The following is a 13,948-nucleotide window of genomic DNA, read 5'->3' on the forward strand; positions in this document are numbered from 1 at the left end:
GCAAAAGATGTGTGTATGCCCCAAATGCAGACAATAGAGACATTCCTTATAGGGAACACCGTGGAGCCACTCCAAAGAATGTCCTGATGTAAAAGGAAGTACGTGCTAAGGTGTCCTATGGAGGAGTTGCCAGGTGTGAAAGTGCCTCTTGGCTGGTCTTCAGGTTCAGATGGTGGCACCTTTGCTGTATGTGTGTATGTATGCATTCGGCAGGCCCTGTCCTTTATCTCCCTCCCTTTTTTTTAATACCTTACCTGGCATTTTAGTCTCTTCATCTGGGAGTGTTCAGGTGTCTTTCCCATCACACTGCTGGAATGGACTTCCTGGGCTGTTGTTCTCTTGAAGTCAGCACGTGTCCCTGCAGGGTTTGCAGGTCTGTGCCAGACAAGGAGTCTTAGGCTACGAGAGGCCCCCTGCACACAGCTATGGTGAGTCGGGTGTCCGGGCCAGGGCTGAAGCTGTCCCGAGTCTCCTTGGTGGCTTCGCTTCTGTAGAAACGCAGCCTGCTGCTCTTGCTGTGGTTCTTTGTGTGTCAAAGGACATAGGCCGGTGCCTGGGCAGCTATTCCAGGACAATTATTTTGAAGTAAAATAAGAAAGGAGTGTGTTGCCTTCTAACAAAATAACTTTTTTTTCCTATTCCTTTCCTTAGAGTATCATCAACATATACTTCTTTCTCTATTATTGGTTAAAATGTAAAAAACAAAACCAAATCAAACCTCAGGCTGTATTCTTGTCTTTCTTTCCTGGTCTTTGTCAAATCTTTGTAATTCTATTTTGGTTGAATTAAGAATTACAGTTGAATTCTTGTGGAGGTGTTTATATTATTTTCATAGATTTATTGGCTTTTAGAATTTGAGTCTGATCTGAGGTTGCTAATTTTCAGTTTTCAGTTATTTTGTATCTTCTTTCTAATTACCATTTCAATACACAGTTATAGAATTCAAACATTAGAAAATACAATATAGGAACTCCCCCGTGATCCCACCTCTAGAGAGACAACTGTTTTCAAAAGATTGGTGAATATTCAAACACCTTATTTTTTACTGCATATACTAACATAGGGTTTTTACAATAATCAGATCTTATCTTAGGGACAGCAACTTACCTTTTTTCCTTTTTATACTGACTACACTTCTGTAAGTATGTATTCTTATTTGTATGTATATGTGTAAATATGTATGTGTACACTGAATATTGCTTCAGTGTTTTTGCATGTCATTACTGACATTTTTAAATGGATATTTAAAAGTCCTATTAGGAGAGAAGACTAACTTAATTTTTCTCCACTTTGTGACTTCATTTGTATAGATTTGTTCTCTTTCCCTGTACATTTACGTACACATCGATTTCGAGGTATCGTGTCATGGCGGCATCAGTTGTATAAGCTTTGCATGCCCCCATGTGGTCCCTGTGGGACCAGATCTGGGCTATAGAAGGTCGCTGTCAGTGCCTGAGAGACTGTTAACCAGTGCAGAGACCCAGTGCTGTCAGGACCCAATACCCCAAGCTCCCATGGCTTGTCTTGCTAGATACCAGTTGCCACTTGGGGTTATGTGACCTAGAGCTCCCTGGGCCCAATGTGCCCAATGTGAATGGGAGGGCTCTGGGTTGTTTGTGATTTAAATCAGTTGATGAGTAACCACAGTAAGTGACAGCTATCACTATTATTTAAAAACTAACTATGGTCCAGTAAAATACCAAAACATATGACTTCATTCTTAATGTAAAATACCTAAAGAATTTCATTTAGCGCCCTTGATCTGGTGTCCTAGGAAACATGCTTCTTCTAATGCATCTTTTTTCCTTTAAGTGGTATTGGTGTTCTACTCTGAGTCCTGTCAGGCTTCCTCTCCAAAGAAACTGTGTGATTTGCAAAGACAATTACATGTTACCCTGCCCTAGGGTACCCAGTCCCAGACAGGCTAAATACAGCTGCACATTTTCCTTTCAGATTGTTACGCTGTTGTGCCAGACAAATGGCTACTTTACATTTATATTTTGATTTTTTAATATAAGGTAACATTTCTAATATCTTCTCAGAAAAACTATTTTGAATTTTTATGTTCGGTAAAAATTAATAATTATCTATGCCATCATAGGGAGAGGGTCTGTATTTGTTCTAGCCACCAACTGACCCATGTAGGCATTTTATGTCAAGCTCATCTGACTCAGGTGTCTCTGAACCTTCACTTGGGTGGGAAAAGCATGAGAAGTCCTGACAAACACGAAAGAGTAGCATTCGGGACAAGAGGCCCATCTGACTGCTGCATAGGAACAAGACCAGTACTTCTCTGTTACCAGCTTTTTATGAAAGAATCTGAATGTGTGACGCTAGCTTAATTTGGGGCACAGGGAGACTGTACCTAGGGTGTTTGTATGTGATAATCTTGTGGCTTCCCTTGTCAGGGAGCTCAAATCTTCACCCTCTGTCGTAGGAGCACCTGACTGCCAGGTCCCTTCCTCAGAATTCTTGGGGGTCTGTTGAATGAGAACAGGCTGTGGATCAAGTCTCCTTTCCATTCCCGAGTTAGGGAGCATATGGAAATGAAAATGTATGCATGCTTGTTGAAGCTTTACATGATTTAACCATATCTGTGACCTTACACACATATACTAGATAGTGCTACTGAAGATTTGATCTTTCATGTTTTGCTTCTTCCCTTTAGTTTTTATTTTTTTTTATTTTTTTTCATTTATGGCCGTGTTGGGTCTTCGTTTCTGTGCGAGGGCTTTCTCTTGTTGTGGCAAGTGGGGGCCACTCTTCATCGCGGTGCATGGGCCTCTCACTATCGCGGACTTTCTTGTTTTGGATTACAGGCTCCAGACGCGCAGGCTCAGTAATTGTGGCTCACGGGCCTAGTTGCTCCGCGGCATGTGGGATCTTCCCAGACCAGGGCTCGAACCCGTGTCCCCTGCATTGGCAGGCAGATTCTCAACCACTGCGCCACCAGGGAAGCCCTTCCCTTTAGTTTTATTTGACTTTTCTTTCTTTCCTATTGACAAGTAAGTCAGCTTGTGGCAAATGCTATCTTCCTTTTCTGTTCCATAAAAACAAACCACACCCATGGCAGGGGGGCATGTGACTGGTCAGACACTTTTACACTTGGTGTAAATGGACACCAGTCTATTTCCATCCTAGCATCACCAACCTGCTGACTACAAAAATGTGTAGGAGAGAATTCAGTAGTTAGGAGAGTTGGCTACTTTCAACCAGCTTTACTGCAGAAAAAGCCCCAGGTGTCCTGGAATGCAGTGAGGCCTCGCATCGCCTCCTGAGAGTCCACAGAACCTAGTGGTGTGATGCTGGCCTTTCTCCTTGCCACCAATCTGGTATGAGGGTAGTTCTTTTCTGTTGATTGCCTGCTGCGTCATAAGCGCATCTTATGGCTTTTTGGTAATAGCATGTGGTAATGTCTGGAATGGTGGGTCTGGGTTTGAATCCAGTCACTTTTGATGTGGCTGTGAGTGGATTCCTTCTCTCTCAACCTGAATTTTACCAGCAGAGAGTTTTGCCTTGGGGTGAGCAGGAAAATTCAACTTGAGAACACATGCAGAATTCCCTGTGGCCTGCATGGGTCTCAGCAGGTCTCCCCAGGGCACAGCTGATGAAACTTCACATTGACATTAGCAGTTCCAAATGTGATTATGAGGTGGGAGCAGTTGTATAGAATGGAACCTAACTGAATATACAAATAATTCTGAAATCTCTAATCTATCTTGTTCTTCAAAGCAAGGCATTTGTTATATTCAAATATTTTGTTTTCTTAAGTTGTAAAGTGATATAGTTATCCTATTGAAATATTCTGGACTTTAAAAAAATTGGCCATTGTCAAGATTATTTTCAGGCAGAATTTTAGATTTTATAGTACAGTATTAAAAGGTCTTATGAAGGACTTCCCAGGTGGTGCAGTGGTTAAGAATCCACCTGCCAATGCAGGGGATACGGGTTCGAGCCCTGGTCCAGGAAGATCCCACATGCCGTGGAGCAACTAAGCCCGTGCGCCACAACTACTGAGCCTGCGCTCTAGAGCCCGCGAGCCACAGCTACTGAAGCCCACATGCCCTAGAGCCCGCACACCATAGCTACTGAGCCTGCATGCTGCAACTACTGAAGCCCGTGTGCCTAGAGCCCGTGCTCCGCAACAAGAGAGGCCTGCACACCACAACGAAGAGTAACCCCCACTCGCCACAACTAGAGAAAGACCTTGCGCAGCAGTGAAGACCCAACACAGCCAAAAAAATAAATTTAAATAAATAAATAAATAAATAAAAATAAAAGGTCTTATGAGCATTTAGATTATTACATTATTTTTAGTTTGATAATCTATATAAAACAAAACTAAGATTTATAAATAAAAATTCTATGTGATCTTAAGTGGGACAAGCTTTCCACTTGAGTAGTGTTGGTATGGTCTCCCCACCACACTGTACCCATATAAAACCCAGGTTTTATACCTTCTTTGCCATATACCTGTAGGCTACAGTTATGTGATTTATTCATTCAACTGTTGGACACCTGTTTAGTAGTGACTATAAGGTCTTATTATCTTCATGGAGTTTATAATTGAATGATGAAAACAGACAGTAATTAGAAATAGTGCTGAATATGATGCATGCCATGAAGGAAACACAGAAATGAGAATAGCAAGGATGGGGTGGTCAGGGAAGGCTGCACCCAGTTGCAGCCAAGTCGTACAAGATGAGGCATCACATGTATACAAAAACGTCAATCTGTTGTAAAGAGGGAAGGGTGGCAGTCCAGTAGGGCATGGAAGATAATTGCAGTCCATACACCTGACCAAGAACTTGTATCCAGAACCTATAATTTCTTCCTATAAGTCCATAAGAACATTCTGTACATTCTCCACCTATTGTAGAATGTTTGAACAGGCACAACACAAAAGAAGATGTCACACATGGAGAGATGCTTATCTTCATCATTATCAGAGAAGTGCAAATTAGACTATGCTGAGATTCACTGCATTCCCTCCCAAAAGGCTAACACAAGAACAACAAAATACTAAGTGCATCAAGGGCAGGGATCTCCTGCAGGGCTGGATTACAGATCCAACTGTGGCGTGCCCCCACAATGGAATGCATGCAGCACTGAGACCGAACCAGCACTGTGTACAATAGTATTGTTGAGCCAAGACACCTGGACACAAAAAGTGTACAATCGCATGATTCTTTTTATATCGCGTTCAAAACCAGATAGAAGAAGTCTTTGCTGTTAGAAGTCAGAATAACCGTTGCCCTTGAGGCAGTGTCTGGAGCAGGTCAAGAAGGGGATCCTGGGATGTCAGCCCTGAGTCTTGATTTGGTTGCTTACATGATGTGTTCAGTTTGTGGACATTCATTAAGCTGTTCACGTGTGCATTTTATTGATATGTTATACTTAAATGTTTAAAATTGTAGGTAACAAATGTTATGTTTCTTTATAAAACATGTAAATATCCAAATAATTTGTTCTAAAATTTCACAGAATAAAAGTCACCAACCTTTTAAGCAGCTCTATACCACATTCTAATGGAATACTCACTTTGGATGTATGTATGACAAGATTGTCCACTGTCTGTTTCCCTATTTCACAGGTCCTGGCACAGTTATCACATAACATGTCCTGACCAGTAGACACTCAGCAAATAATTGATTCACGAATCAATTTGTCCAGCTTCTTATCTGCTCACTCACGTAGTAGCTGCTTTTCTCTCGGATTTTAAACAGGATGGATCACTATGCTTTTGGAATACCTAGATTTATTTTTATGCCTTCTCATCACTTGGGTTTCCTCTGCTTTTGCAAAGTTGTAGCCTGAGGTTGCACACATGAGTAGCAAACTTGGACAGAACAGTGGTTTCTCTGAGTCCTCACTGAAGATAGGGAGCCCGGATGCTGGATAACTGGGCATCTGGGCGACCTTGTTTCATGCGGAGGTATTGGGGTATCCCATCCCGTGACTGGGATCAAGGAGCTAGAATTAGACTCCAAAATATCACAACATGGGACACGATTCTTGGTTTAAGATGGGACAGGCTTCTCATCTCTCCTCTTTTTTGCAACTGCTTTTTTTTTTTTTTTTTTTAAGTAGAACTAAAATGAAGTCGCTTGGAAGATAGAATTACCAAGTCTTAAAATCTCTGTTTGTCAGGCGAGTCAGAAAGGCAAACCAAGTAAAAGCTTTCTACGTTGGCTTGGCTTGCCTTGTGGCCAGCACTGGTTTTAGAAGGTAATTTTGGCGTGGAGCCCTGCAGGGGAAGGGACAAGTGAAGGGTGGATGCCTGTAGTGGCCCAGGCCATCCCTACAGCTCACCAGCATTACATCCCTGCTCAAGCCCCTCTAGATTCTCTCCTCCTCCAGGATGGTGCTTGTCACAAAATTTGCCCAGGTACCGAAGTAAATTTTCTTTTACAATGTGGCCCATAATACACAAATGCACAAAGAGTTTTTGAAATAATATCATTCATACCACATTCACTGCATCTGCTCTGTTCCATTTCTTTCTTTTTTTTTTTTTGGCTGCACTGCACACCACGTGGGACCTTAGTTCCCTGACCAGGGATCAAACCCGTGCCCCCTGCAGTGGAAGCGGCGGAGTCTTAACCACTGGACCGCCAGCGAAGTCCCCATTTCATTTTTTTAAAAATGCGTGTTAAATCCACTACATTGTTTTCTCAGGCTACTAATGGATCACAACCCACAGTTTTTTAACAACACTGATTGAAATACCTCATTCTGGCATTTAAGATACTCTGTAATCTTCCCCATCTCTTTTTCCCACTTTTACTTTGCCAAATAAAGTTATTCCCCACATAAGATTCAGTTAACTCCCTGTTCTCTGAGCTTACCAAATCCATTCCCTCTCCTTGGGCCTGGAAGGCGCCCTCCCACCTCTGACTTGTTCGTGTGAGTTATCCCGAGCCTTAGCTCCTATGCCCCTTTCCATGAATAGGAATGCCCCCCTGAATTGTCACTTGACATGTAATACCTTACATTTATTTATAAATTGAGTTAACATGTGACCCAGATAACATTCAATCTTCTACTGCCTGATAATTATCAATTAAATATGATTTTTTTGATCTTACTTCTCCAAGATGACTGAGCTCCCAAAGGCGAGGTCTGCATTTGTCTCCTGTATCCTGAGGCACTAGCGCATCCTAGACCATCTTTAAGCCGAGCAGTGAGGCATAAGTTAGGTGCTTGATTTCTCTTCTACAGTGGGTGGTTACCACCTACCTGTTTGAAGTAGGTGGAAAGTGTTCCCGTGATAGGATTCTCTCTGGAGATAGGTTGTTGGGGGAGGTGAGATCAGGAAAGCATAAGGTATCACTGAGTCTGTAGGCTTAGTGCAGGCCCTTATTATTATGAGCATGTGTGGGAAGTGGTCGACACTAATCAGTATTCTTGTTCATTTTATGTTCAGCCATATCAGTGGGAACAAAATTGGCTGGGAGAAGACAGGAAGCCATTCAGAACCTCAAGCACGGGGAGACTCAGGAGACCAAACAAAGGTAGTAAGTCTATGCCTTTTATTCTTTCAAATTCTCCTTCTCTCAGCATGTAGTGCCAGGGATTGGTTTAAAGTAAAATGCTCTCTCTCTTTTTTTAAGCATGTTATTTATGAGTAATACATTGACAGGGGTGAGAGAGGAAGGAGGAACCCCAGGGCTGTGCTACCGCCAGCCTGCTTTCTTTCACAAGGCAGGGTGGTGACGTAGTAGAGATCCTCTTCTCTCTGCTCTCTGCATAGCCTTCCAGAGCCCTCATTTCTTGTAGGGTTTTTGTGGTGATTAAGTGAGAAAACCACCTGGGATGTATACATTAAAAATGAAAAAGATAAACTAAATTTTCCTTTTTTTTTCTATTTCTACCTGTTAATATTCATCTCTAGAAATATCTGTTTAACTTACAAAGCCACATCTGTCCCCACATGTGAGGCTGGAAGAGGGCTTGTTTTATATAAGGTGATGGAATATTAGAAATCTGTTTAAAACTCTGAAATATTCTCACTGTTGAATGATTATCCTGCAAATAGATAACAGAAATGCTTTCTGGATGCCTACTATTTGCAAAGTACCTCCCAAAGCATTTTCAGTTGTTCATGTCTACATTCTATGGAATGGAAAGTGTACAAAACACTCGTGAGTTATCCATGAGTTATTCATCTTAAGACTAATTTTGGCACTTTACGTTTTAATGGATAAAATTAAGCACTTGTTGCATACCACTGTAAAGAATACATTTCGTTTCAAAACAGAAAAATGTATATTTTTTAAGGTGCCACAAAATCAGTGAGCAATTATTATTACTAGGATTTACTGTGAGAAAAAACAGTTTACTGCAAAAATAATAATTGCTCTTGGTAAACAATTAGGACTTTGCTAAAATTTGTAAGGAGAAAACTAAGACTCTCCCTTTGCCTTTCCTCCCCTTGGTCCTGCTGCCTTGCAGCGGTCCAGCACTGAGGTAATCATTTGGTGTCCACACTCTTTCCTATTCATGTACATGCATTCTGTATTTTGGTGATTGATTGTTACAGAATGGGTATTTTTCACCTGACAGTTTACCATGCACATATTTCTATGTTAGTATATATAGATCTGACTCATCATTTTTAACGGTATTAGCTTGTTCTTTGGTTTTAATTTTTGGTAGATAGTTCTCTACATATACTTAATTTGGGGCTTTTCGTGACCTAAGAGAATGCCTGAGGTTTGTTTTTTGTTTCTTCTTTAAACAACAACCGGTGGTGGTGGTGAAGAGCAGGCCTGACTCGAGCCTAGTTTTGAGTCCCAGGTCCATGAGTTACTGGTCTTGTTACCACGGACGAAAGACGTACCCTCTCAGAGCATTAGTTTTTTTATCTGTAGAGAGGATGATGCCTATTTAGTTTAGGAAGGGTCTCCAAGGAAAGCAGAAACACAGGAGTTGACCACATGGGGAGAGCCAGGTGGGACCAGGGTTAGCAACCACAGAAGGCCACTCACCCCACGGGGATCCCAAGGGAGGAGCCATGGGTGGGGGTCACCCAGCAGAAGCTGCAGCAGTCCTCCAGGCTCCCACCCCCAACACAGGCATAGTGGGTGTCCGTTTACCACTTCCACTGTCCAAGGAGGAGTGGGTCATAGTTCCCTTGTCCTCATTGGCGAAGTTGTTAATCACGTCTCTCTGGATAGGACTCTGTGTTGCAAGTGGACAGACAGGTTAAAGGAGTGGAAATGTGACATGAAACCATTTTCCCCTCTCACCCATTGCTCTGTAGGCAGAAGGTTCGTCCACTGCCTCTTCGGGCAGCCAGCTTGCTGAGGGAAAGGGGAGCCAGATTGGCACTGTTCAGCCAATTCCGTGCCTCCTGTCCATGCCCACCAGGAACCACATGGACATCACCACCCCGCCCCTGCCCCCCGTCGCGCCTGAGGTGCTGAGAGTGGCCGAGCACCGGCACAAGAAGGGGCTGATGTACCCCTACATCTTCCACGTCCTGACAAAGGTATGCACAGGGGCTGTGGGTGTGGCCGTCATCTCACAGTGGTCACTCCTGTGGAGTGTGTCCTTGTTCCTTTTGGAACTGCTTTTTATCTTACAAGCTACTTGAAACAAAGTTCATTTTCCCTTTTCTAAACTTTGAGAAAAAAGATAGAAATTTATACTTATAATAAAAGAAGAACTTGGGAAAAGTCTTATTTTCCTCTTCAATTTAATACAAAATATTTTTGAAACTTCTAATTAATGGCACGTCATGTCATTTTCTAATTTGTAATTTTATTCTTTTTATTTCTGATTTCAAAATTTCCTACATCATATTTATGCTATAGTGTCAAGTTAACTTGTGATGTCACATTCAATATCTGATTTATCATCTGTCCTAGAAATACCCAACTTCTGAGTGGCTGATAGCAGTTCATGTAATTCGACTTGTTCCTCTACCTCACTGAGCACTTATAGCAAAAAATGGAATACAGGACCTCGTCGATTTATTATTATCTTACTAAATGTATGCTTAAATAGATATACAGTGTGGTATTAATTGTTTCTGAATCTTAGTGTCTTGAATAGATCTATGTGTACTTAAATTTCCTCAATGATTTGTAGTCTTTATGTTTATAATCACAGACCTACAGTTTAACAAGTTAACTTGGTGACCAGATTTCTCATGCAGAATTGGTTCATTACTGTATGTATATTTAACATGTTTTCATCAGTATCTATACCACCATATATGATCAACCTTTTTTCTTCCTATTTTCTGTAGTCCATCTATGGTTTGTAGAATGGAGTCAGGAAATACAAAAGTCACTCCCATTCCACAGCACTCCTGAGCTGGACTTTAACTGTCAATTGACTAATTTGAACTGCGTACTTTTATATTTTATAAATTAAAGGACATGAAGAATACTATATTTTATAAAATAAAGAAAAATATTATATTTTATAAAATAAAGGAAAAGAAGACCAGTACTACTTATTCAGGTCCTTTAACGTATTTTTAAATTGTAATTGCCTCCAAGTCTCATCTGTTATTGACATGGGTATGCATGTGTGGTATCACTTCTCAGATTATGGTTATAAAGTAAACATTTTATTTTTCAGGTCCAACATAAATTATAAGGGTAAGTGAAAGTTACTGTTGCGGGAAAAGGATTTTGCTAAGCTTAAAGGGACCTGAGTTTGGGGAAGATTGTGCTCTTTCTCTTTGTGGTTGTTTGGAATATGAGGTCCCTGGACTCCCTGCTGTTTGTGCCTTGCCATGCTGGTGGATCTGACTTGGGGACTGTCGGTTAAATCAGTCTGAGTGATGCAAACTGCCTGTCCTCCTCTTCGGTACTCACTGATTTCAAGGGCAAATATTGATAAAATCACTGTGGTTGAGAAAAGTGAACTCGACTATCTTCTGATTTTAAGGTGCCACCTAAAGTTTTTCAATATATTTGGGAAAAGTTTAGACTAAAATGTGTGCTGTTTCCTGGGAGCTGAGTAGCTCTGGTATTAAATTGTCCAGGCTGAGACATTTGCAGTGAAGTGAAGCTTCATAGTAAGAATGTAGAGAATTATCAAAGCCTCATAATATTGAGAGAGTAATAACTGACTAGATGAGTGTTAACCACATGTAGGTACTAGATTAATGAGTATGAAGGTTCTGATAAGGGAAAAGACCAATTTTGAAATTAAATTTATGTGAAAGAAAGAGTAAATGCAATGACATAATTAAAAGTATGTACCAATAGAGTTAATATACATTGGAGGTCATAAATATATTTTTATGTTATGAATATACATAAATAAAATTCCTTGTGAAATATCTTGAGATGTACCTTGATAGCATAAAATATTCAAGACAGGACCAGGGTCTCAGGTGCAGGTGGTCGTAGCAGTCATTTGTCTCCTGGAGCCACAACGGAGCCCCTGCTGTGTTGGCAGAGGTGGATGGGGGTGATGAACAGAACGGGGCTTCCTTCGTTTTCTGCCCCTAGTGACCATCATGCCCTCTCATTCAGTGTGACGCGTCTGTTGAGTACTTGGTGCACTGGGGCAGAGGCCTGATACATGCCGAACACTTTAAAAATGAATAACGCTTAAAAGAGTTCTCTTAGGTAGATCATTTTTGTGTATGGTAATTTTTTATGGAAGAGCTTGGTAAAGGAAATTTGTGACTGTTTTATTTTCAGGATGCTCATTTCTTGGATTTTATATAGGTCATTGAAAATTATGAATTTCATTACATATGGCTATCTTGACTCAAATAAAATTTGCCACTTCTCAGCGTTTTCTATTCTATTTGTTGTCTGATGTTATCTATCTAGACTGTTTCAAAGACTTTGGGATCATCTACATGGTTTTCTTTAGTTCTTGGTTCCAGATTAAAAATAAAACAATGTAGATTTTATTTTGACTCTTTGAGCATATGTTTTGACGACAACCTGCTAAATGAACTCTTCCTACACATCTTGATGTAGGCAACTTATTAAGCAATTGATTTGGAATAGAATTGCAATTTCGTTAACTGGAGATAATACAGTATATTTCTGTGAGTTTATTGTAAATTCAACATGAAAAACGTGCAATATTATTCTGCTTTCTTCCATGCAAAGGGTGAAATCAAAATTGCTGTTTCTATTGAAGATGAAGCCAGCAAAGACCTGCCTCCCGCCGCCCTGCTCTATAGGCCAGTTCGTCAGTATGTTTACGGAGTCCTGTTTAGCTTGGCAGAAAGCAGAAAGAAAACTGAGAGACTTGCTTTTAGAAAGAACAGACTTCCACCAGAATGTATGTACTGTAAAATCCATTGTTTGTTTTCCTCGGTACCTCGTAATCTCTTGTGCATTTTTAAAGCATTAGAAGGATCGTAACTGAGTTCGCCCTGAGAGTCCCCACATAAAGGAGGTGGGCTTCATTGGGGCTCTTAGGAAAGGAGGACAAGCCACAGGCTGTCTTCCTCAGTAGCATCCCAGCAATGGTGTTCATTCAGTAAAATGATGAAACAGCAGGTGTATGCTTTAAACTGAACTGTGATCTGGAAACAGTCCTGATGATTGCTGTCCTGCTGTGGTTAGCATGTCCCAGGCAGAGCAACAGCAGTGTCTGCTCTGCTGTCCACGAGATATGGTCCGCTCTTTCCAGAAGTCAGTGTTCCTGGGGAGGTCCCACCAGCTGTCCACAGGGCCGCTTCTGTGCAGTTGGTGTATTGCTGCACACATCCCTGAAGCTGAGAGGGGACTTGTAATGATTTCCCTCAGAGACCTCTGGCTGATCAACTCTGGGGGTGGAGGGAGAAGTGGAAAGACAGAAAATGTTGTTTGAAATTTTGGCAAAAGTTGAGGTCAGAGTATTCCCTCTTCTAGTGAGCCAGTGTAATTTTGGGGGGAAAATCATGCCTTTCTGTTCTAGGTAACTTTATCTACTAATGTAGGGAATGTAAAAGTCACTGTATATTTAGTAGGAAATATTGAAAAGTTTCACAAAACATGCAGTCTAAAATAAGAATATTATGAAGTGTGGAAATTGTAGATTACTAGATCATCCTCTAAACTAAGGCTATTTACTGACAAATCACCTTCTTGTATGGCAGCTCAGTGCAGGCCTGGTAACATGGGTGAAGCTGACCAGTTCAGGGACAAGTGTGGGAGTGGGTCTTACCTTTGGAACTCAAAACTAGAGAGATTCTCCAATGCTAAAAACTCAGTACTATAGATTCCTAAGGTTTCTATTTCTAATTACTATGAGACAATTGTGATTCTGTAAGCCTTTCAAATGAAGCCATCTGTCACTACCCTTAACTTGAAGATAGTCGTACTGAGAGTGGCGTGTGACTGTAGCTGGAGAGGGTGATGCCGGCTCTGCAGGGCCACCTCTAGCTGATGCTCCTACTGCCTTGATCAGGGCTGTAGGCACCATGTGAATACCGAGTGTTGTCAATGGACACTCTTTTCAAAGGCCCAGTACGTTCCAGATGTACAAATCCTCGTTCTTTTCTCACGCTGTGTGATTTATTTGCTCAGAAAAGAAGGACCTTTCTAACTTTGCATGGGATTGGTCAGTTTTCTGTGCTGGCCCACCCAGGCCACCCTGGCTCCGCAGCTGTGACGTCCACTTCAGTTCACCTCCGTCTTCGTCCCTATAGCCCCCTGGGTCTCTGTTGGGCGTAGAATGCTGAGTGCTGCAGGGTCCCATGCAGCCCCACTTCCTGCCATGTCCTCAGCTCCGTAGCACCACATTGGCTTTCATGGTGAAAGGCTGTTTCTTTCATTTGCTTGTATGTTCCAGAAACATAGTTATCTTTATGCAGAGACTCCTCGGGAGCTTTCGGTGGTCACAACCTGGAGACCCTCAGGTAGATCCCAGGTCGGGCTCCCCTTTGCAGTATTCACAGCTTCATACAGCAGCCTGAATATGGCTGGTGTGCTCTGTTCATGCCCTCAGCGGTGGGCAGTGTGCATCCCTCATGTCT

At 41.7% G+C, this 13,948-nt stretch overlaps 1 protein-coding gene across 4 annotated transcripts in view; it reads left to right on the forward strand.

The window, feature by feature from the left end:
• FAM120A (family with sequence similarity 120 member A) overlaps positions 1–13,948 on the forward strand; it is a 103,473-nt gene that overhangs the window by 54,427 nt on the left and 35,098 nt on the right. For all 4 annotated transcript variants that reach the window (XM_082401037.1, XM_082401036.1, XM_082401039.1 and 1 more), the window contains exons 8-10: positions 7,427–7,514; positions 9,266–9,493; positions 12,093–12,267. In XM_082401037.1, coding sequence (XP_082257163.1) covers positions 7,427–7,514; positions 9,266–9,493; positions 12,093–12,267 — 491 coding nt within the window. The remainder of the gene's footprint in view (positions 1–7,426; positions 7,515–9,265; positions 9,494–12,092; positions 12,268–13,948) is intronic.

This window comes from Balaenoptera borealis, assembly GCF_965194805.1.
Source record: "Balaenoptera borealis genome assembly, chromosome: 8".
NCBI classification, from domain to species: Eukaryota; Metazoa; Chordata; class Mammalia; order Artiodactyla; family Balaenopteridae; genus Balaenoptera; species Balaenoptera borealis.